This window comes from Pelodiscus sinensis, chromosome 1, assembly GCF_052426305.1.
Source record: "Pelodiscus sinensis isolate ZL-2025 chromosome 1, ASM5242630v1, whole genome shotgun sequence".
In the NCBI taxonomy this organism is placed as follows: domain Eukaryota; kingdom Metazoa; phylum Chordata; order Testudines; family Trionychidae; genus Pelodiscus; species Pelodiscus sinensis.
The window spans coordinates 80,637,822-80,655,043 of record NC_143052.1 but is presented as its reverse complement, the minus strand read 5'-3'; the positions used below and the strand labels follow the sequence as shown (position 1 = coordinate 80,655,043).

At 40.2% G+C, this 17,222-nt stretch overlaps 1 protein-coding gene across 1 annotated transcript in view; it reads left to right on the top strand.

The window, feature by feature from the left end:
• DCN (decorin) overlaps positions 1 to 16,678 on the top strand; it is a 48,362-nt gene extending 31,684 nt beyond the window's left edge. Inside the window, exons 4-8 of the mRNA XM_006131071.3 lie at positions 4,469 to 4,682; positions 4,903 to 5,016; positions 7,515 to 7,608; positions 12,594 to 12,732; positions 15,147 to 16,678. Of these exons, the coding sequence (XP_006131133.1) occupies positions 4,469 to 4,682; positions 4,903 to 5,016; positions 7,515 to 7,608; positions 12,594 to 12,732; positions 15,147 to 15,341 (756 nt within the window). The 3' untranslated portion in view covers positions 15,342 to 16,678. The remainder of the gene's footprint in view (positions 1 to 4,468; positions 4,683 to 4,902; positions 5,017 to 7,514; positions 7,609 to 12,593; positions 12,733 to 15,146) is intronic.
• The last annotated feature ends 544 nt before the right edge of the window (positions 16,679 to 17,222 follow it).

The following is a 17,222-nucleotide window of genomic DNA, read 5'->3' as shown; positions in this document are numbered from 1 at the left end:
AATGGGAGGCTGCAAGAATGGCTCTAGGACGGGGGGTGGGCAGGGTGCAGAGACCCTCTCTCCAAGGGGGGGGAGTGTAGTGCAGAGATGCACATGTTGGCCTCAGCTGCTAGCCTCTTTGAGTGGTGTGTGGGGGTGTGATAGGCAGGGAGCCAAGGATATTGGTGGCCCAGAGTATCATAGCAAGTCAGATACAAATGCTTGGTGCACTGAATCTGACCCGCAGGCCATATTTTGCCTGCCTCTTGTCTGCATGATCATGGCGGTCCTTTCTGACCTTAAAGGGATGGGAGGCAGAGTAATGGTATAGAAAAGATCTTTAACCACTGGCATATGGAATATATCTTCCATAATACCCATCCTCTTTTCCACAAAATAAATCTTTATAAAAAATGCTTTTTATAACTACCCTGGTTTGTAAACTGAGTAGATTTTGTGAAAGTTTGCAAACGGCAAAAGAATTTTGTGAAATTTCCCAAATAGAACATGGTCATACTTAGCATATAATCTTTAAACAGAAAAGGTTGACCAAGCCATTTTGGCAAGAGCCGTTACTCAAAGCTCTGCTCCCAGTGGCTCTCCAGATTCTGCTAATATCAGCTAAATAGATACGATCTGGGATACAGAGAGTTACTGAACATTTTATGGTAAAACCTGTGCCTGGCTAATTCTGGCCAACACTACCTCCAACACAATAAGAGGGAATTTGAAAGAGGCTGATAAGGATTTCATTTAATGAAAAGGCAGAAACTTAAAGCAGATTAAAAAATATTTTAATGATTTTAGGTTTTTGTACTTAATACATGTTACTCACTAATGTAAGGCAGGATTGCAGGTAAAATGTTCAGAAGCACCTGATTGTACATCTGTACTGTACCCTCCTTGCTGCAATAGTTAGTACACATCCATGCATAGCCCCTTCCATCCCCTCCTCCCCACACCCTCTTTCACGTGTTTAAACAGCCATGCTAGCTGTGAGGCCCAGCTTTAACAAGTACAGTGAAGACACATCTGATGGGTGTGGCTATGCACACGAATAGACACGTGGCCTACGTGGCTCTTTACCCAAGCTCTCTCTTCTTGTCTACACTATTTTTAGCAGCATAGTCTCCTATTTCCTCCCCACTGCAGGAGCCTTTCCCCTCCACAAGAAAAGATTCCCCCAATGGGGAAAGGCTCTGCCAGAGAGGAGGAAGCTGGGAAGGATTCCAACAGCTCCTCACAGCTGGAGCCTTTCCCTGCCACAGGGAAATGCTCTGGCAGTAGAATGTCAGATGGGAAAGGATTCATCAGCAAGGAGGGGCTGAAGCCATTCTCTGCTGTCTCCCCTCTGCTGGAGCCGTTCACTGGCATGGATTACACACCACAGCTTGTACTCAGCCTGCTTTTCATGGCTGCATGCAGCCACACGTACACTGCACACCGCCACCAGTGACGTGACGGGCAAGCGTAGCCCTAGTGTGCCTTAGGAGCCTAATTTGCACTGCATGTCAATGGGACTGAGGAATCTACATCACTGGGGTGCTTATAAAAATATCACCATTGGTAAAAAATCAACAAAAAGTGTACGTTACTCACAATAATGCCTGTAGTTACTTTGGTTATATTAAAATTATAAAGGGCATTAAATCCTCATGATTCAAGGCTTAAAATCCACCACTGGATATTACTCTCACTCCTTCCATCATTGGAGGTGAGTCACATTCATTGTGATTTAATTAGTACTCACCATCTCTGTATCCCTTCCTCTTTTCTTTTCTTTTCTTTTCTTTTCTTTTCTTTTCTTTTCTCATCAAGCATCTGAAGAAGTGAGTTGTATTGCAGGAAAGCTTATGCCCTAATAAATGCGTTAGTCTTTAAGGGCATGTCTAGACTACGTTTTACTTTTGAAATAAGATATGCAAATTCGGTGGGAATTTACATATCTTCTTCCGATCACTTTTTCAAAAGAGGTTTTGTTGAAAAAGCAAGCAGTCCAGACGCAGTTCTTTCGAGCCTCCCCCCTCCCCCCTTTCTAAAAAAACCAGTGTCTAGACCTCTTTCGAAAGAGCAATTGGAAGAAAATATGCAAATTCCCACCAAATTTGCATATCTTCTTTTCCAAAGTAAAACGTAGTCTAGACATGCCCTAAAGTGCCACTGGACTCCTTCGTTGCTTTTGCTGAAACAGATTAACACAGCTACCCCTCTGAAACCTGTTCCCCTTGTGCTGCATTGTATTGGGGATGGGATCTACAGCTTTCTACAGAAATTGAAGCATTGATTATTTTCAAATAAAGGTCATGGATTTAGACAGACCATTGGCCTGTTACACTTGAAGTTCTTATGATTTATCAGTGTTGAGTAAATAAGTGAGAATTGTGACCATATCTTCCATATGACTGTTAAACTTATTTTGGGAGAGGCTTACTGTAAGTGATCTAGCCTGTTGAACTGTGTGTGACCTCCTTCCAGCAATTTAGTTGCTGCTGGCTAGTACACAACATTACAAGAAGATATATATGGCTGCGCATGTACTTGGTGGGGCCATCTGCAAAGCATACTATTTGTTTTAGTTAAGATACATTGAAAGGGGAATATATTCAGGAAGAACATACCGTGCAGACACATCTTTACATTGCTCAAAACTATCATTCTGCTTTCTTCTTTCACCTTTTAGTTTTCTCTAAGAAAAGGTGGCTATCACAGGGTATGTCTACACTACCCCGCTAGTTCGAACTAGCGGGGTAATGTAGGCATACCGCAATTGCAAATGAAGCCCGGGATTTGAATTTCCCGGGCTTCATTTGCATAAGCGGGGCGCCGCCATTTTTAAATCCCCGCTCGTTCGAACCCCGTGCCGCGCGGCTACACAGGGCATGAACTAGGTAGTTCGAACTAGGCTTCCAAGTTTGAACTACCGTTACTCCTCATTCCACCAGGAGTAACGGTAATTCGAACTAGGAAGCCTAGTTTGAACTACCTAGTTTGTGCCCTGAGTAGCCGCGCGGCACGGGGTTCGAACCAGCGGGGATTTAAAAATGGTGGCACCCCGCTTATGCAAATGAAGCCCGGGAAATTCAAATCCCGGGCTTCATTTGCAATTGCGGTATGCCTACAGTTCGAACTAGCGGGGTAGTGTAGACATACCCACAGACACTTATATGCTTCCAAGCACTTATTTATTTAATGTATAACCAATCTGATGGACATGTCAAATATTCAGCTTTTACCCATTTAGGTACACTGTTAGCTGATAGAAGTTTAATTATGGGAGGATTAAGAATTAGTTAGAAATATATTGGGATGAGACCAAAACATGTTTGCTATCGAAACATGAGGAATGAAGGCATTTGATTTATTATTTTGCATTCCTGCAAGTAAAAGAGTGCAGTGAGTAAAGAAGAAAGCCCTAGAGCAGTGTTTCTCAAACTGTGCTCCGTGGAGCCCGAAGGCTCCATGAGACATCTCCAGGGGCTCCGCGAGGTTGACAAACTGGAAACATTGATAGGTACAACACATACAATCAGTGGACTGCTGGGGCTCTGCATAAGTACAACACATACAATCAGTGGACCGCTGGGGCTCTGCATAAATTTTTATGCATGTAAAAGGCTCCGGAGCCCAAAAAGTTTGACAACCGCTGCCCTAGATAAAATGTGCTCTGCTAATAAAAATAATAAATAATGATACTTAACGTGCATGGCATTTTCCAGTCAGTACAGGTTGAAGCTCTCTGATCCAGCTTTCTCTTATCTGGCAACATCTGTGGATTGGCAAACTGTGGATTGGAAGCCTGCAAGATGGGTGGCCAGCAGTGAAGTCCCACCAGTGGGCTGGTAGCCAGGGTGGGGCTGGTGTCCAGGTGCAGGAAGTCTCACCAGCTGGAGCAGCGCCAGCAGCCGGAGCAGAGCTGGTGGTCGGGGGGTCAGGAGGGGAGCCCCAGGAGAGCCTGGAAGCCTGACCTCCCCAGTCCGGGAAAGTCCTTTGTTTGGGACAGCTCAGGTCCTGCGGATGCTGGACCAGGGAGGTCCAACTGTATTCTCAAGGCATTGTTCAAACATGAATTCATTTAGCTTCCTAATACTCTGCCGGGTACATAAATGGGGGGGAAAATGAAAGAACGTCATGTGAATTTGTTGTAATATGTAATGCTCCTTAGCTTTGAGCTAGTGCAGTCCTCACATTAATTACTGTCATTGGAAATTCTTGTGTATTACGCCATTATTGTTTGTCATTTATGTCATTACTGAGAGCTGCACATGCACCAGTGAGCAGGATATGTCTATAAATTACTTTGTAGATATTTTTGCAGATATTTCTGTACCATTTGTTAATTTATGCTGTTCTGATTTTTTTGAAATTCTGCATTGCATTTCAACACAGTGACCAACAAATTTTAAAAAAATGTTCATACTTACTGAAATGTCTCCCTAAATGTATACCCACAATGGAGGTAACAAAATCTCCCGCTTTTGTTATTTCACAGGCATTGATCCTAGTGAACAACAAAATAAGCAAGATCAGCCCTGCTGCCTTTGCTCCACTCAAGAAACTGGAGAGACTTTACCTCTCCAAGAATAACTTGAAGGAACTTCCAGAAAACATGCCCAAAAGCCTCCAGGAGCTACGTGCCCATGAGAATGAGATCACCAAGTTGAGGAAAGTTGTCTTTAATGGACTGAATAATATGATTGTCGTAGGTATGAATCATAAGAGATTTTTGCTAAAGTAACTTGATGCGATATATATGTTCTAGATAGTGTTCTTGTCTTATCTTTTACACGGGTAAGCTAAGAAATGTCTTGATAGTCGACAGCAAATTGCAAAATTATCCATGATTCTATGAAGTAAAAATGCTGTGGTGTTTAATATGTCTAAATATAAACTACCATGCAGTTCACAAACATGTTTTGTTTGCAGAACTGGGCACCAACCCACTCAAGAGCTCAGGGGTTGAAAATGGAGCCTTTCAAGGGATGAAGAAACTCTCCTATATCCGTATTTCGGATACCAACATTACTAATATCCCTAAAGGTAAGACTAGATTTAGGTAGATAGGCAGAATGTGAAATGCATTGATCAGTAAGACTTCAAGGCCATGGTCAAATTCCATTGGAAATCAATCAGAGCCTTTGGGGTAAAGTCTAGGCACTTTCACATCTTCATTGGGCTGGTTAGTATAAGGGTTGTATCATTTGATATTCCATTAACAGAGCTCTGCATGAGATTCAGTTACAAACGTAAACCAGTTTATTTGTGTTTTCTTCCACCTGAGAGAAAAGGGGAGGAAGATTTGTATAGGCCTGATTCTGATTGAAATTACACTGGTGTAAATCAGAAGTAACCCCTTTGAACTCAATGGGAGTTAGTCCAGTGTACAACTAATGTAGATTGTAGGAGAATCAGGCCCTGTGAGTGAGTGTGATCTTCATGGTCAAAGAAGCATTCATCTGCAAAAATGGAAAAATTTGCAATATTTTGAATAATTCATTGTATATTAAAATAAAATATCTCTAGTGTAGCCTGTACAAAAAGGATTCATAAATATAAAAAATGACTCCAAACTACAGGAAATGATAGCTGCTATGTTAACATTTTGTCTAGTATGTGGTTGTAAAAATGCACATAATTTCATAAAGTTAATATCAGAAGTTTTTTATTTAGTATTATTCTCCCCCTCAATTCTGTTATGGCCATTCTTTTGTATATACTGCCTAAAAGAGTCAAAATATTGGGTCCTGGGGTTTTGGTGAGGGGTTTTTTTTTTTTTGGTGGGGGGAGGTGTAATAAATTGGATTTGCATACTAAGATTCACATTCAAATATGCTTTCCACCAGGGGTGGGGAAATTTTTTGGCCCAAGGGCCACAACTAGAGTACTGAAATTTTATGGAGGGGTCATGAATGCTCACATTTGGTGTTGGTGTACAAGAGGGGGTGAGGGATCCAGATGAGGTACGGACTCTAGGGCAGGGCCTGAAATGAGTTCACATTGTAGGAGGATGCTTAGAGCTGGAGCAGAGGGCTAGTGTATGGGGGGCTGGGCTGGTGCCAAAGGGTTTGGCGGGAAAGAAGGTAATCAGGGCTGAGGCAGGGGATTGGTGCATGGGGAATTTCAGGGGCACACAGATGTGCTCTGGGCTGGGGCAGGAAGCTGGGGGCTCAGGTGTCTCAGGGGTACAGGATCCAGGATATGCTTACCTCCTCAAGCAGCTCCCTGAAGTAGTGGCATGTTCCCCTTCTGGCCAGCTCCTATGTGGAGGTGTGGCCAGGAAGCTCTATGCTCTGCTTTCCCACCTCCACAGGCATAATGCCTGCAGCTCCCATTGGCTGTGGTTTACAGCCAATGGGAACTACAGAGGCAGTGCTTGGGGCACACGGCAGCACACAGAGTCTTCTGGTTATCCCTATGCATAGGAAACAGAGGGGGAACTTGCTGCCATTTCTGAGAGCCATGCGGAACCATAACATATGTAGAACAGGGCAAATGCCAGACCCTGTTCCCCAGCAGGAGCTCAAGGGCTGGATTAAAATGGCCAATGGGCTGGATGTGGACCACTGGCTATAGTTTGCCCACCCCTACTTGAAATAAAAGTAAAAAATAACCCCAGTGTTTTTCATTTTAATTCATTCTTTTTCCACTATTGCTAACTATCAAAGATATCTGGGTCCTAATTTAACACATGCACACACAAGTGTGTGAAGGCAGCAATTCAGCTCTGGGAAGAGTCCCATTTAAGCAGTTTTGAAGATTTATATTAGATTTAGCTGGTGAATACTGCCCCTCAGCACAGGGTTACTTTTCACACAAAAGCTGTGTCTAGACTGCATCCCTCCGTCAACAAAGAGATGTAGATTAGGAACATCAAAATTGCTAATGAAGCAGGAATTTAAATATCCTATGCTTCATTAGCATAAACATGGCTGCAGCTTTTTTCCAAAATAGAGCTTTTTCGAAAAAACCCCGGCAGTCTAGACAGGATCTGTCGAAAATAAACCCTTTTTTGACAGATCCTGTATTCCTAAAAAAATGAGGTTTACAGTATCTATCAAAAAAGGGTTTATTTTTAACAGATCTATGTCTAGACTGCTGTTTTTTATGTGTGTTTTTTTTAAAAAAGCTCCGTTTTGAAAAAAAGCGGTGGCCATGTTTATGCTAATGAAGTGCGGGATATTTAAATCCCTGCTTCATTAGCAATTTTGACGTACTTGATTTGCATCCCTCTGTCGACAAAGGGATGCAGTCTAGATGTAGCCAACGTGAATTGCTATTTTCCAATTCTCTCTCTTCATATTTTCTCCATTGTGAAAGTTCTTTAATATTTAAAACAGATACTTTTCAAAGTGCAAGTTGAAGGATTCTTTACTCTTGTCTGATGACATATCTATACACCAATTAATGGACCTGATCTCAGTTATGCTAATGTCCTAATATGCCACTATAGCAATATAAAGGAGACATAATAGAACTGAGGTATAGATTTTTATGTTTGTGTTCTACTTAAAACTTTTTGGGGACATCTTCTATTTCAGGTCTTCCTCCATCTCTTAAGGAGCTTCATCTTGACGGGAACAAGATCACCAAAGTGGATTCTGAAAGTCTAACTGGACTCCCCAACTTGGCTAAGTAATAAAGTTTTCATAGAACTTACACACAATAGCTGCAATACACACAAGAGGAAGAAATGACTCTATAGTTAAGAAGGTGATAATTTTTTAGTTTGAGTTGTGCCAAACCATTTAGCAACAAAAATTAGAGTTTTTTTATAGGGTACACAATGTCCATTAAAGGAGTGAGATTTCTAAAGCACACTACTATGTATTGTAGTGTCATAGGGGTAGCCATTTTAGTCTGTAACTAAAAAAACATAAAAAACAACGGTCCTATAGCACCTTAGCAACTAAACAAAAAAATATAGATAGTATCATGAGCTTTCATAAACACAACCCACTTCTTCAGATGACAAATGTGGAACAAGAGGCACAGAGCTTCAAATAAAAAGCAAGAAAAGAAGGAAGAGGAAGAGGGGGCAAAAAGCTGTTAATTAAAATGTCTGTGCTAAATGAGGCTAATAGAGTGGGCTGTAAGTGCCCAATATGTAGCTTTTGATGTCATGTGGGTGGACCTACCACAAGCATAGTCCGCTTTGCGGAAGCAGCACTTGTCTGTGGGGGTCTGAGCTCTCCATGGACAGAGGCTGCTCCGCATCCCATGGAGCATCCTCTGTCTGTGGGGAGCTTGGACCCCTCACAGACAAGGGCTGCTGCCACCCCGCACTACTACCTCTATAACAGAAGCAGCAGCACAAGGCAGCAGGCAGCAGATCTGCACCAGGAGCTAGTTTTTAAACAGAGGCAGCAGTGTGGGGTGGCAGGGGCTCTCCAGGAGTGGGGCCGGAAGCACATTGGCTGCTGGCCCCACTCCTGGGGACTATTGAATAGCCATGTAACCACTAAAATTTCATGCGGTTATATGACTATTCAATTACACAATAGCTAGCATCCCTAATATCTATGGGTATTTCTACACTGCAGCATTATTTCGAAATAGCTTATTTTGAAATAACGCGTCTAGACACAAAATGCTTTTCAAAATAGTGTTTTGCTATTTTGAAATAGCACATCCACACTGATAGGACACTGAATCACATTTAAGGCTGGCCAGAACCAGTTCTGGCAGGGCATCAGGTCAGGAGTTAGCCTCAGGCAGCAGCCACACAAGATATCTGAGACTGTGTTTAAGGGGACCCCCTGGACAGCCAGTTCTAAGGTTTCCCTGCTTGCTTGCCTACCTTTCTGAGGGACAGCAAAGCATTTTTTTCTCTGTCTGCTCTGGTTGCCCTCACTCAGAACACCACAGCACTCTGCAGCATGGAGCCAGAGCTGCCCCTGGGCACTCTGGTGCTTCTCTAGGACGTGTTGCTGCGAGCCTGGCAGCATGTTTTGCAGGCAGTAACAGTCTCCCTGATGTGCCCCACTGGGGGCATGTGCCTCATTCCTCCCTCACGTCTTTCCACTTACTCCTCCCCCTTCCTGCTGTACACTAAAAGATACATGTGTTCATTACAACAAAGCCTTTTTATTGAACAAAACTGGAGTGGTGGGGGGGAATGAAACTGAGGTGAGACTGTGGAAAGAAGGTGGGAGAAGGGAGGAGGAAAGATGGGAGGGGGAGGGGGAAACCTGGGAGGGGGGAGCTGGCAGGGGGAGGCAAGGGAAGGAAAGGGAGGAGAAGATCAGGACTCAGGGTTGGGGGTCTCGCTGGCCCAACTGTCTCCCAGCACCATGAGTGCGGGGGCCTCAGCATCCCTGGGGGTGTGGGGAGGGTGGGGAGAAAGAAGCAGGAGGGGGAGAAGGAGTGAAAGGAGGAGCAGTAGCTGGGGAAGCAGCAGGGGCTGGAGCAGCAGGAGGCAGCAAGCTCTGCCCTAGGGTCGATGACCACCTGGGGGGCATGGACTGTCCTGCCCCCCAGGATGCGGTCCATGGCATCAAAATAGGGGCAAGGGTCTGGGTCTGCCCTTGGTTGGGAGCTGCCCCCTGTGGCCCTGGCATATGCCTGCCGTAGCTTCTTTATTTTCATGCGAACCGGCTCCTGGGTTTGCATGTGGCCTTTGGTAGCCATGCTGGCATCCATCAGCCTGTAGACAGTTGCACTCCTCCATTTAGTGTGGAGATCATGGACATTGGCAGTATCCCCCCCACTGGACCAGACATGTGCCCATCTTTTCTGGGCTCTAGCAGGCTCCTGGGAGCTGGCAGACTGGTCCTGGGGAGCAGTGGAGGGCTGGCTGGAACTGGCTGCCTGGCTCATGCTGGGGCCACTGGGTCAGGTACAGTGACTGCTGACTCTGGGCTGACAGGCTTGGCGCTGACATCGGCACTGTGGCCAGAGTCTACCCCTTTAAGGGCTCCGGGGAGAGAGGGAGGGAGAGGAGTTTTCTTGGTTGTGCCTAGAGTGGCCACCAGGGAACCCTGAGAAGGGCTGCAGGCCCCCTATTTTAAAATAAGCGTCTACACGGCACATATTTCGAAATAGCAATTTCAAAATTGGTGCTATTCCTCATGGAACGAGGTTTACCAATTTTGAAATAAGCCCTCCGCTATTTCGATTTAATTTCAAAATAGCAGTTTGGCTGTGTAGATGCTGGTAAAATTATTTCGAAATAACTTTGCTGTGTAGACATACCCTATGTTAGGACACATTGGTTGGGCATTGTTATCATGATGACTCTTCGTAGTTCTACTGTTTACTCTGTGGGGAATCCTTGACTACTAGAAGGACAGTAATATTTTCTGGTAGTTTACTTTTAAGTCTCCCGAAACACAATTCACACGAAGCTAAAGCAAACACAACTAACTGGACAATGATTCTGTAGATAGTATATTGTATGGAATTCCACAGGGTAGTACATGTGTTAGGCACATGACTGTACTCAGGGTGATCTTCTATTGCATACAATGGAAACTGTATCTCAACCTACATGCTGATTTTCAGATTCATGCTGTTTGTGTGGCCCATATGACAGCAACGTGGGAGAGGACCAACAGAGCCATTAGAGACTGAAGGAACTGAATACATACTTTTGAATTACAACATAAATATTCATTTCTATTATTATAGATTATTTCTCTTTAAGTGTTCACAAGTTGTTCAGTGATGGGACAAATAAAGCTAAAACATCTATAAAAAAAATTAAAATATAAAAAGCTATTATATTAAGAATTACTTCCCAACTTTCTCCCCTTCTATCCCTACAGAAAAAAAAAAAGATGAATACTGTACTGTTCTAACACTCTAAAACTATTGTATGTCACATTTTCCATCTCTGTCAATATAAAAAATAAAAGCCAAGTCTGTTGTTCCCACAGAATTCTCTTTATCTTGCACATGTCTGCTTAGATACATGTATTTGTGTCCAAATTATGTTTAGATACATGTTCACTAAGATTTTGTAGATTTTTTTTGCCAGAAAGACCATATTTCTGACACATCCCCAAACATCCTGTATGATACACATTGCCAGAGATTTCCAAACAATTCCACTACGTTATTTGCAACTCAGGCCAAGCTAATTACATGAAATGAAATCCTGAAGTTGTTACTTAGTTCTTATAAACTGCAGTCATTGGGAATTTTGTTTAGGTAAAAACTTAAGTGACGTTCTTAGGATCTGAAACATACCAAGTTTCTAGTAAAGGTAAGGGATATTTTGAACCATAATAAGGTTGACTCTTATAGGAGCAATGTTACTGTCAAATCACTTATTTAGAGCTTAATCCAAAGCCCAGTGGGAAACGTCAGTGAGTTTTGGATCAGACTTTTTTTTTAGTTTTGTAAATATAGCAGTTCTGTTTGTTTAAATATAGTGAGTTGTGCTAAATGTTATCATTACTCTTTCTTTGCACGTTTATTGTATTATTAAGATACTCTGCACACGGGTTTCTATTCTTGACTTGCATTCATTCTGGGAACTTTTTAATGGCTTTTAAAACCTAATTGGATGTTTTTAGTTGTATAGTTACATGTTAGGTCCTGAATCTGGCTTTTGTAACTGGTATAAACTGTACAGCATACCACAGAAGATTGCTTTGAACCCACCATTCTCTAGTAGTCTTTGTCTATAGTTAGTTGTACTATTGTTAGAGGTTTTGATTGCATCCATGCAGTTCTTGGGCTATTTCTCTAAGAAAACATACAATGAAAATTCTTCCCTGAAAATTAAAAAACAATGCTTTAGGGCAAAGAAGAAAGCAGACTCCTCCCTACTAGATATATCACAGCAGATTATTTTACAAGATTGCATTCCTTCTGAAAAACAAACTCTTTTAACTTGGATTACCAGATCGTCTAGAGATGAAAACTCATGAATTTTAGTGATTTCATACCTAACAGGCAAGATTTTCCAAGCTGAACCCATAAATTGCACTAATAAATCCAGAATGGGCATATTATTAAAAGAAAGGATATTTATGTGGTTATAGCCCTTTGCTGTAACTCAGGAGATCTGGGTTCATTTTCCAGCTCTGCCCTAATTCCTTGTGTTTTGCTGAGCAGGTCATTAAATCATCTTGTGCCTTAGTTCCCCAACTGTAAAATGGAGATAAATACATCTTATCTCCAAGAAATGCCATCAGGATGAACAGATTCATGTTTGTGAGACACTGGTAGCACTTTAAAGACTAACAAAACATGTAGATGGTATCATGAGCTTTCATGGGCACAGCCCACTTCTTCAGATGACCATCATCTGTGCTCACAAAAGCTCATGATACCATCTATATGTTTTGTTAGTCTATAAAGTGCTACCAGATCATTTGTTGTTTTTTAAGTTTATCCTGTATAGACTAACTTGGCTACCCCTTGAAGCTTCAGAAATACTAGATGAAGTGGAACCAAATTGAATTACACAGTGATATTTCTGATATTTCAAATTATGGAAATTTCTGCTCATCCAAACATACTGTGGCTTTGTGATTCTGTAACCTATTAACATCCTGTCCCATTGTATGATAGATGTGAAAAGCCATCTACTTTGTGAAGAACTGACATAGCAATCACCTGTGAGAAGTAGTTATTTTGCTAATGTTTACCCATGTTATTCCTCCTTGCAGATTGGGTCTCAGTTACAACAGTATCAGTGCTGTTGATAATGGCTCTCTTTCCAATATACCTCATCTGAAAGAACTCCACTTGGATAACAATGAACTTGTCAAAGTACCTGGTGGCCTGGCTGAGCACAAATACATCCAGGTAAAGTATATCTTATGGACTCAGATGGGTAATAATTAAAAGGGACTGAGAAACAGTGCAGTACTATTGATCTTTAAACAATATGCAGTACTGGCCATCCTCTTTTTCATTTGTGCCCCCCAACTGTGACTTGAAGCAAGCCTCATATCCAATGTTTGGCAGTAATTGACTACATATTTGCTGAAATGCAAAAGAAAACGAGTAGTCCTGTGGCACCTTAGACATTAACAAAAATATATATAGTATCATAAGCTTTTGTGGGCAAAATCCACTGCTTCAGATGAGCTTGAGTGGAGAAAAAAAGGGGGACTATCAGAATTTATAACAGAAAAAGAAGGGAGAGAAAAATAATCTTCTTGTCATGTAAAAGGAAGTATTTCATCTAAAGGACTGACTTTTCAATTATGGTTCTAAGTATATGGAGATGGAGGTATCTAGTCTTTTAAGTGTGAAGGTCCATAGACCTGTAAATGTGTATGCAATGGGGATAATACATTTGATAAATTTATCATGCACACTTTGCTGTTCTTTGCACATTATCTCTTCAAGACTTCATTTCAGATTAAAAACTTTTCAGCAGCTTTAGACAGTCATATTTTTTCCAAACTATTCCAGAAACGTTTGCCTTGGCCTTCCACAAAATTACTACTTCCTGAAGACAAGAACAATTCATATTCAGTTCCACAGTCAAATTTAAACTCAGACGTCTTCTAAGCCCGAAGGTCTAGAAATAGGAATTGAAATCCTGGCTGCACTGATGTCAATGACAAAACCACTGACATCAGTGATGCCAGTATTATACCTAGAAAACATCAAAGAAAAAGAAAAGGAAAAATTCCCTAAATGGGAACCTGTACTTGCATGTACCTCTGCAAAACTGGAGATAGCAAACTTTAAAAATGTGACATTCCTAGCCAGAAGTCATTCTTAAAGGGTTTATAGCTCTTTCTGAAGGCATTATACTTGGAAAGAAACAAAAACTTGTCCCTTTTGTAAATATAGCACTTTAAAGCATTTCTAAAATAGTTTTTTCCCCTATAAAGTATTTCCATTTTCTGAATATGTGATCATGTAACATAGTAGAGAGGTTTCACAGTACTTACATGGGATTACTTAGATAATAATTGCTTTGCCACTCAAAAAATAACTCAATTCTTAAAATAATATTAGTAAAAATACAGATACCAAAATTAACACCCTGATGTATTTTGTCCCTTCCTAACCAGATGAGTTATCATTCTGAACCTCAGCTATGTGTGTCTTTACAAGAGAAAAATATAATCAATCTTGACTAATGCCTATAACAGCTGTCATAAATAATAGAATTGTATACTGCAAACTTTGGTGGAAAATAGTGCATATGCTACAGTCAGCATTAAAATCTTTACAGTTGTTCTTGGCAAGTAGTTACAATTATTACAATATCAATGACATTTCCTATGTTGAAGCAAAAGACCAAATAGTAAACAATCTATGTTCACTTAACACACACACACACACACACACACACACTGTTTGCAACTGTCCACTTCTATAACAAATATGTTGTCCAAGAAAATTATTATTATTGAAAAACGTCTGCAATCAATAATGATTATATCATAGTATAATAGCTTTGCTTTAAGTTTTTGGCTTATATCTCATATTTAGCAAGACACTTAAGCACAAGCCTAACTTTAAGCACATGAGCAGTCCCAAATATTTAAGCATGTGCTTAAGTATTTTTGTAATTGGGCCCTCATATTAGAAGCAACACAGCTTTGTTTGACCACTCTTCAAATGTTATTAGCGGGGATCCTACAAATCTATTTGCAATGGGAAAACATGGAAAAATGCATGTAATTTGCACTTTTATAGAGACTTTTTAGTGTTCGCATTTTTGTGAAAAAATAAATAAATGTATATTGTAGAACCCCATTAACCCCAGGCTCCATTATGTAGCCCTTCATATTAACTGAACTGGGGCTGTCAAGATAAGCCAGCGTGGTTCAGACCATAAGCCCTGTGCTTTGGGGCTGAAGCTATCCATATTATCTGAATTTTTTATTATCTGTCCTGGCCCTGGCTCTAATTTGTTCAGATAAACAGGATTGTACTGTATCAACAAAACATTGTGCTCAATATAGTTTGTATCTAGAGAAACTAAGGTTCAGCTTTTCATTTTATTATGTTTTTAGCAGAGAATTTGGGAGCTTTTTCATCACAGAAAACTATGATGGCTGGTTATTAGCCATGGTAAAATTCAGTTGCATTCTTAGTAGTACAGAAAAATGTATCAAATGAGAATGTATTTGGAAGAGCTGGTAGATTGCTATGCTGTGATGTTGTTTACTGACTTTATAAAATATCCAGATTGTTTATGCACTTTGTCATATTAGTCTGATTTCTCACTTATACAATTATATGTATTTCAGGTAGTCTACCTTCATAACAATAAAATTGCTTCTGTTGGCCCCAGCGACTTTTGCCCTCCTGGATACAACACCAAAAAGGCTTCCTATTCAGGTGTGAGTCTTTTTAGCAACCCTGTACAATACTGGGAGATCCAGCCATCTACTTTCCGATGTGTCTATGAACGTTCGGCAATACAGCTTGGTAATTACAAATAAATCCATAGAGATGGGGCTCGGTTGTATTTCAGCTACAAATACCTGTTGTCATAAGCCTGTTTAAAATTTGTTAACAATTAAAGCCAAATTCTGAAAATTTCACTGAGTGGATATCACCAATTGATGTAAAATAAGTGATCTTTATAAGTGTATAAGACAAAACACACCAGCTGTACCCTATTCTGACTTATTTCAGCCTTCATTGTGCCAGAATGCTTTCTGTGGTATCTTTCAGCTAGCTGAACAATGCAGTATTCACATTCCATTGTATATGAGATTTGGGGTAAATATTTGTCGAAGTTTTTGATATTAAAAACAAATGATAATGATTGAGGGTTGTTTGGGATTTTTGTTTTTTTGTTTTGTTTTTATAGCCACTCATGGAAATTGGTAGAGAAAAAAGAGATGAGACTATTTTTTATTCTTGGGCACAGTTAGCCCCTTTAAAACTTAAATCAAGCCCTGGAGGTTTAAAAATATTTGCTATAACATGTTTTAAGTCTAATTCTGAATGTATCTATTTAGCAAAGACAATATAAATGTTTGCTAATGTCATTATTTTGGTAAAAAAAAATAAAACAAACTCATTGTATACATATTTCCTTTTCCTTAAGTGTTTACAAATCAACCTGAGCAATTTTAGTCAAGGTTAGCAAATAACAATTTTGTTGGCCTAAAAAATAAATAATTTGCAGTACAAGACATTTGTCATATATTCCTGTTCTTCACGATTTTTGGATCATGATGACTAACAATGTCTGGGGTGAATCCAGCACACCTTAATTTCATGAGCAGTTTTCACTGGGCCTATTTGTGAGAGTGAGGTAATTATGATTTAACCTTCTATATTAATCCATTTATAGATTTAAAAGCTAAAAACTTCAACATTCTTCACTGAATTTGTATTGTACACTAGTAGACTCTCTTCACTGTTTTCAGATTTTAACTTTTTTTTTTTTAAAGTCAAGTAGAGATATGCAGCCTGCCTGTCTGAAAAAAAGGGAATTCTGAATTCATGGGATTTGGAATATCAACTAACTCATACTTCTGGAAAGGAGATTAAATGACTGGCCAGAACTCGGACATCATTCTTGGAAATACATTCTTCCTTTAAGAGTGATTTGAAAGTAATCCAGTTAGAGCGGGAGGGTGGTAGTCATGGCAAAGGAAGGCTGCACATTTCTGCTTCCATTGTCTACAAAGTTTTATTTTATACTCATTCCAATGGTCATGTTAAAAGAACCTTCCAAGGCCACTTAATTCTGCAAAAGTCAATCTTTTTCAATTTGTAAAACTTGTATGGCTTTTGTATTAAAGAATGCTGTAATACAGGCAAACACCCAATTCCTCGTCTTTATTATGTAGGTTATGTAATCAAAATAGAGACAAATTTTCAGAATTATAATCCTGGATGAATCCAGAACAATAAAAAAACCTTCTCTCCTCAGTGACAGCAAAAATGAGCACAAATTGTATGAAATGACTCTTATTCACCAAAGAAATTAGAAAACAAACAAACAAAAATGTTTTTCTACACAACGGTCTTCTATAAATGTATTTTCCTGAAAAAGAAAATGTTCTTTTTGTAGCTGTCACTACTGTAGCTAACAAAAATGACAAGAACCCATATAATCCATAGAAGATGGGGACAGAATTTATTTGCATACTTATTTCATGGGTTTTCTATGCCTGCAGTAAAATAGTCTCCTTATTTAGTTAGGGTTATCTGAGAGTTTAAGATCAGAAACTTTGCATAGCCTCTTATGTGGCTGTGGTAAAAAAGAAAGACTGACAGGCACCAAAACATATTTTTCTATAGGAGCTTTTGTGTCATTATTGCACCAAAGGATACAAGGATCATCAGCAATCATAGGGCACATC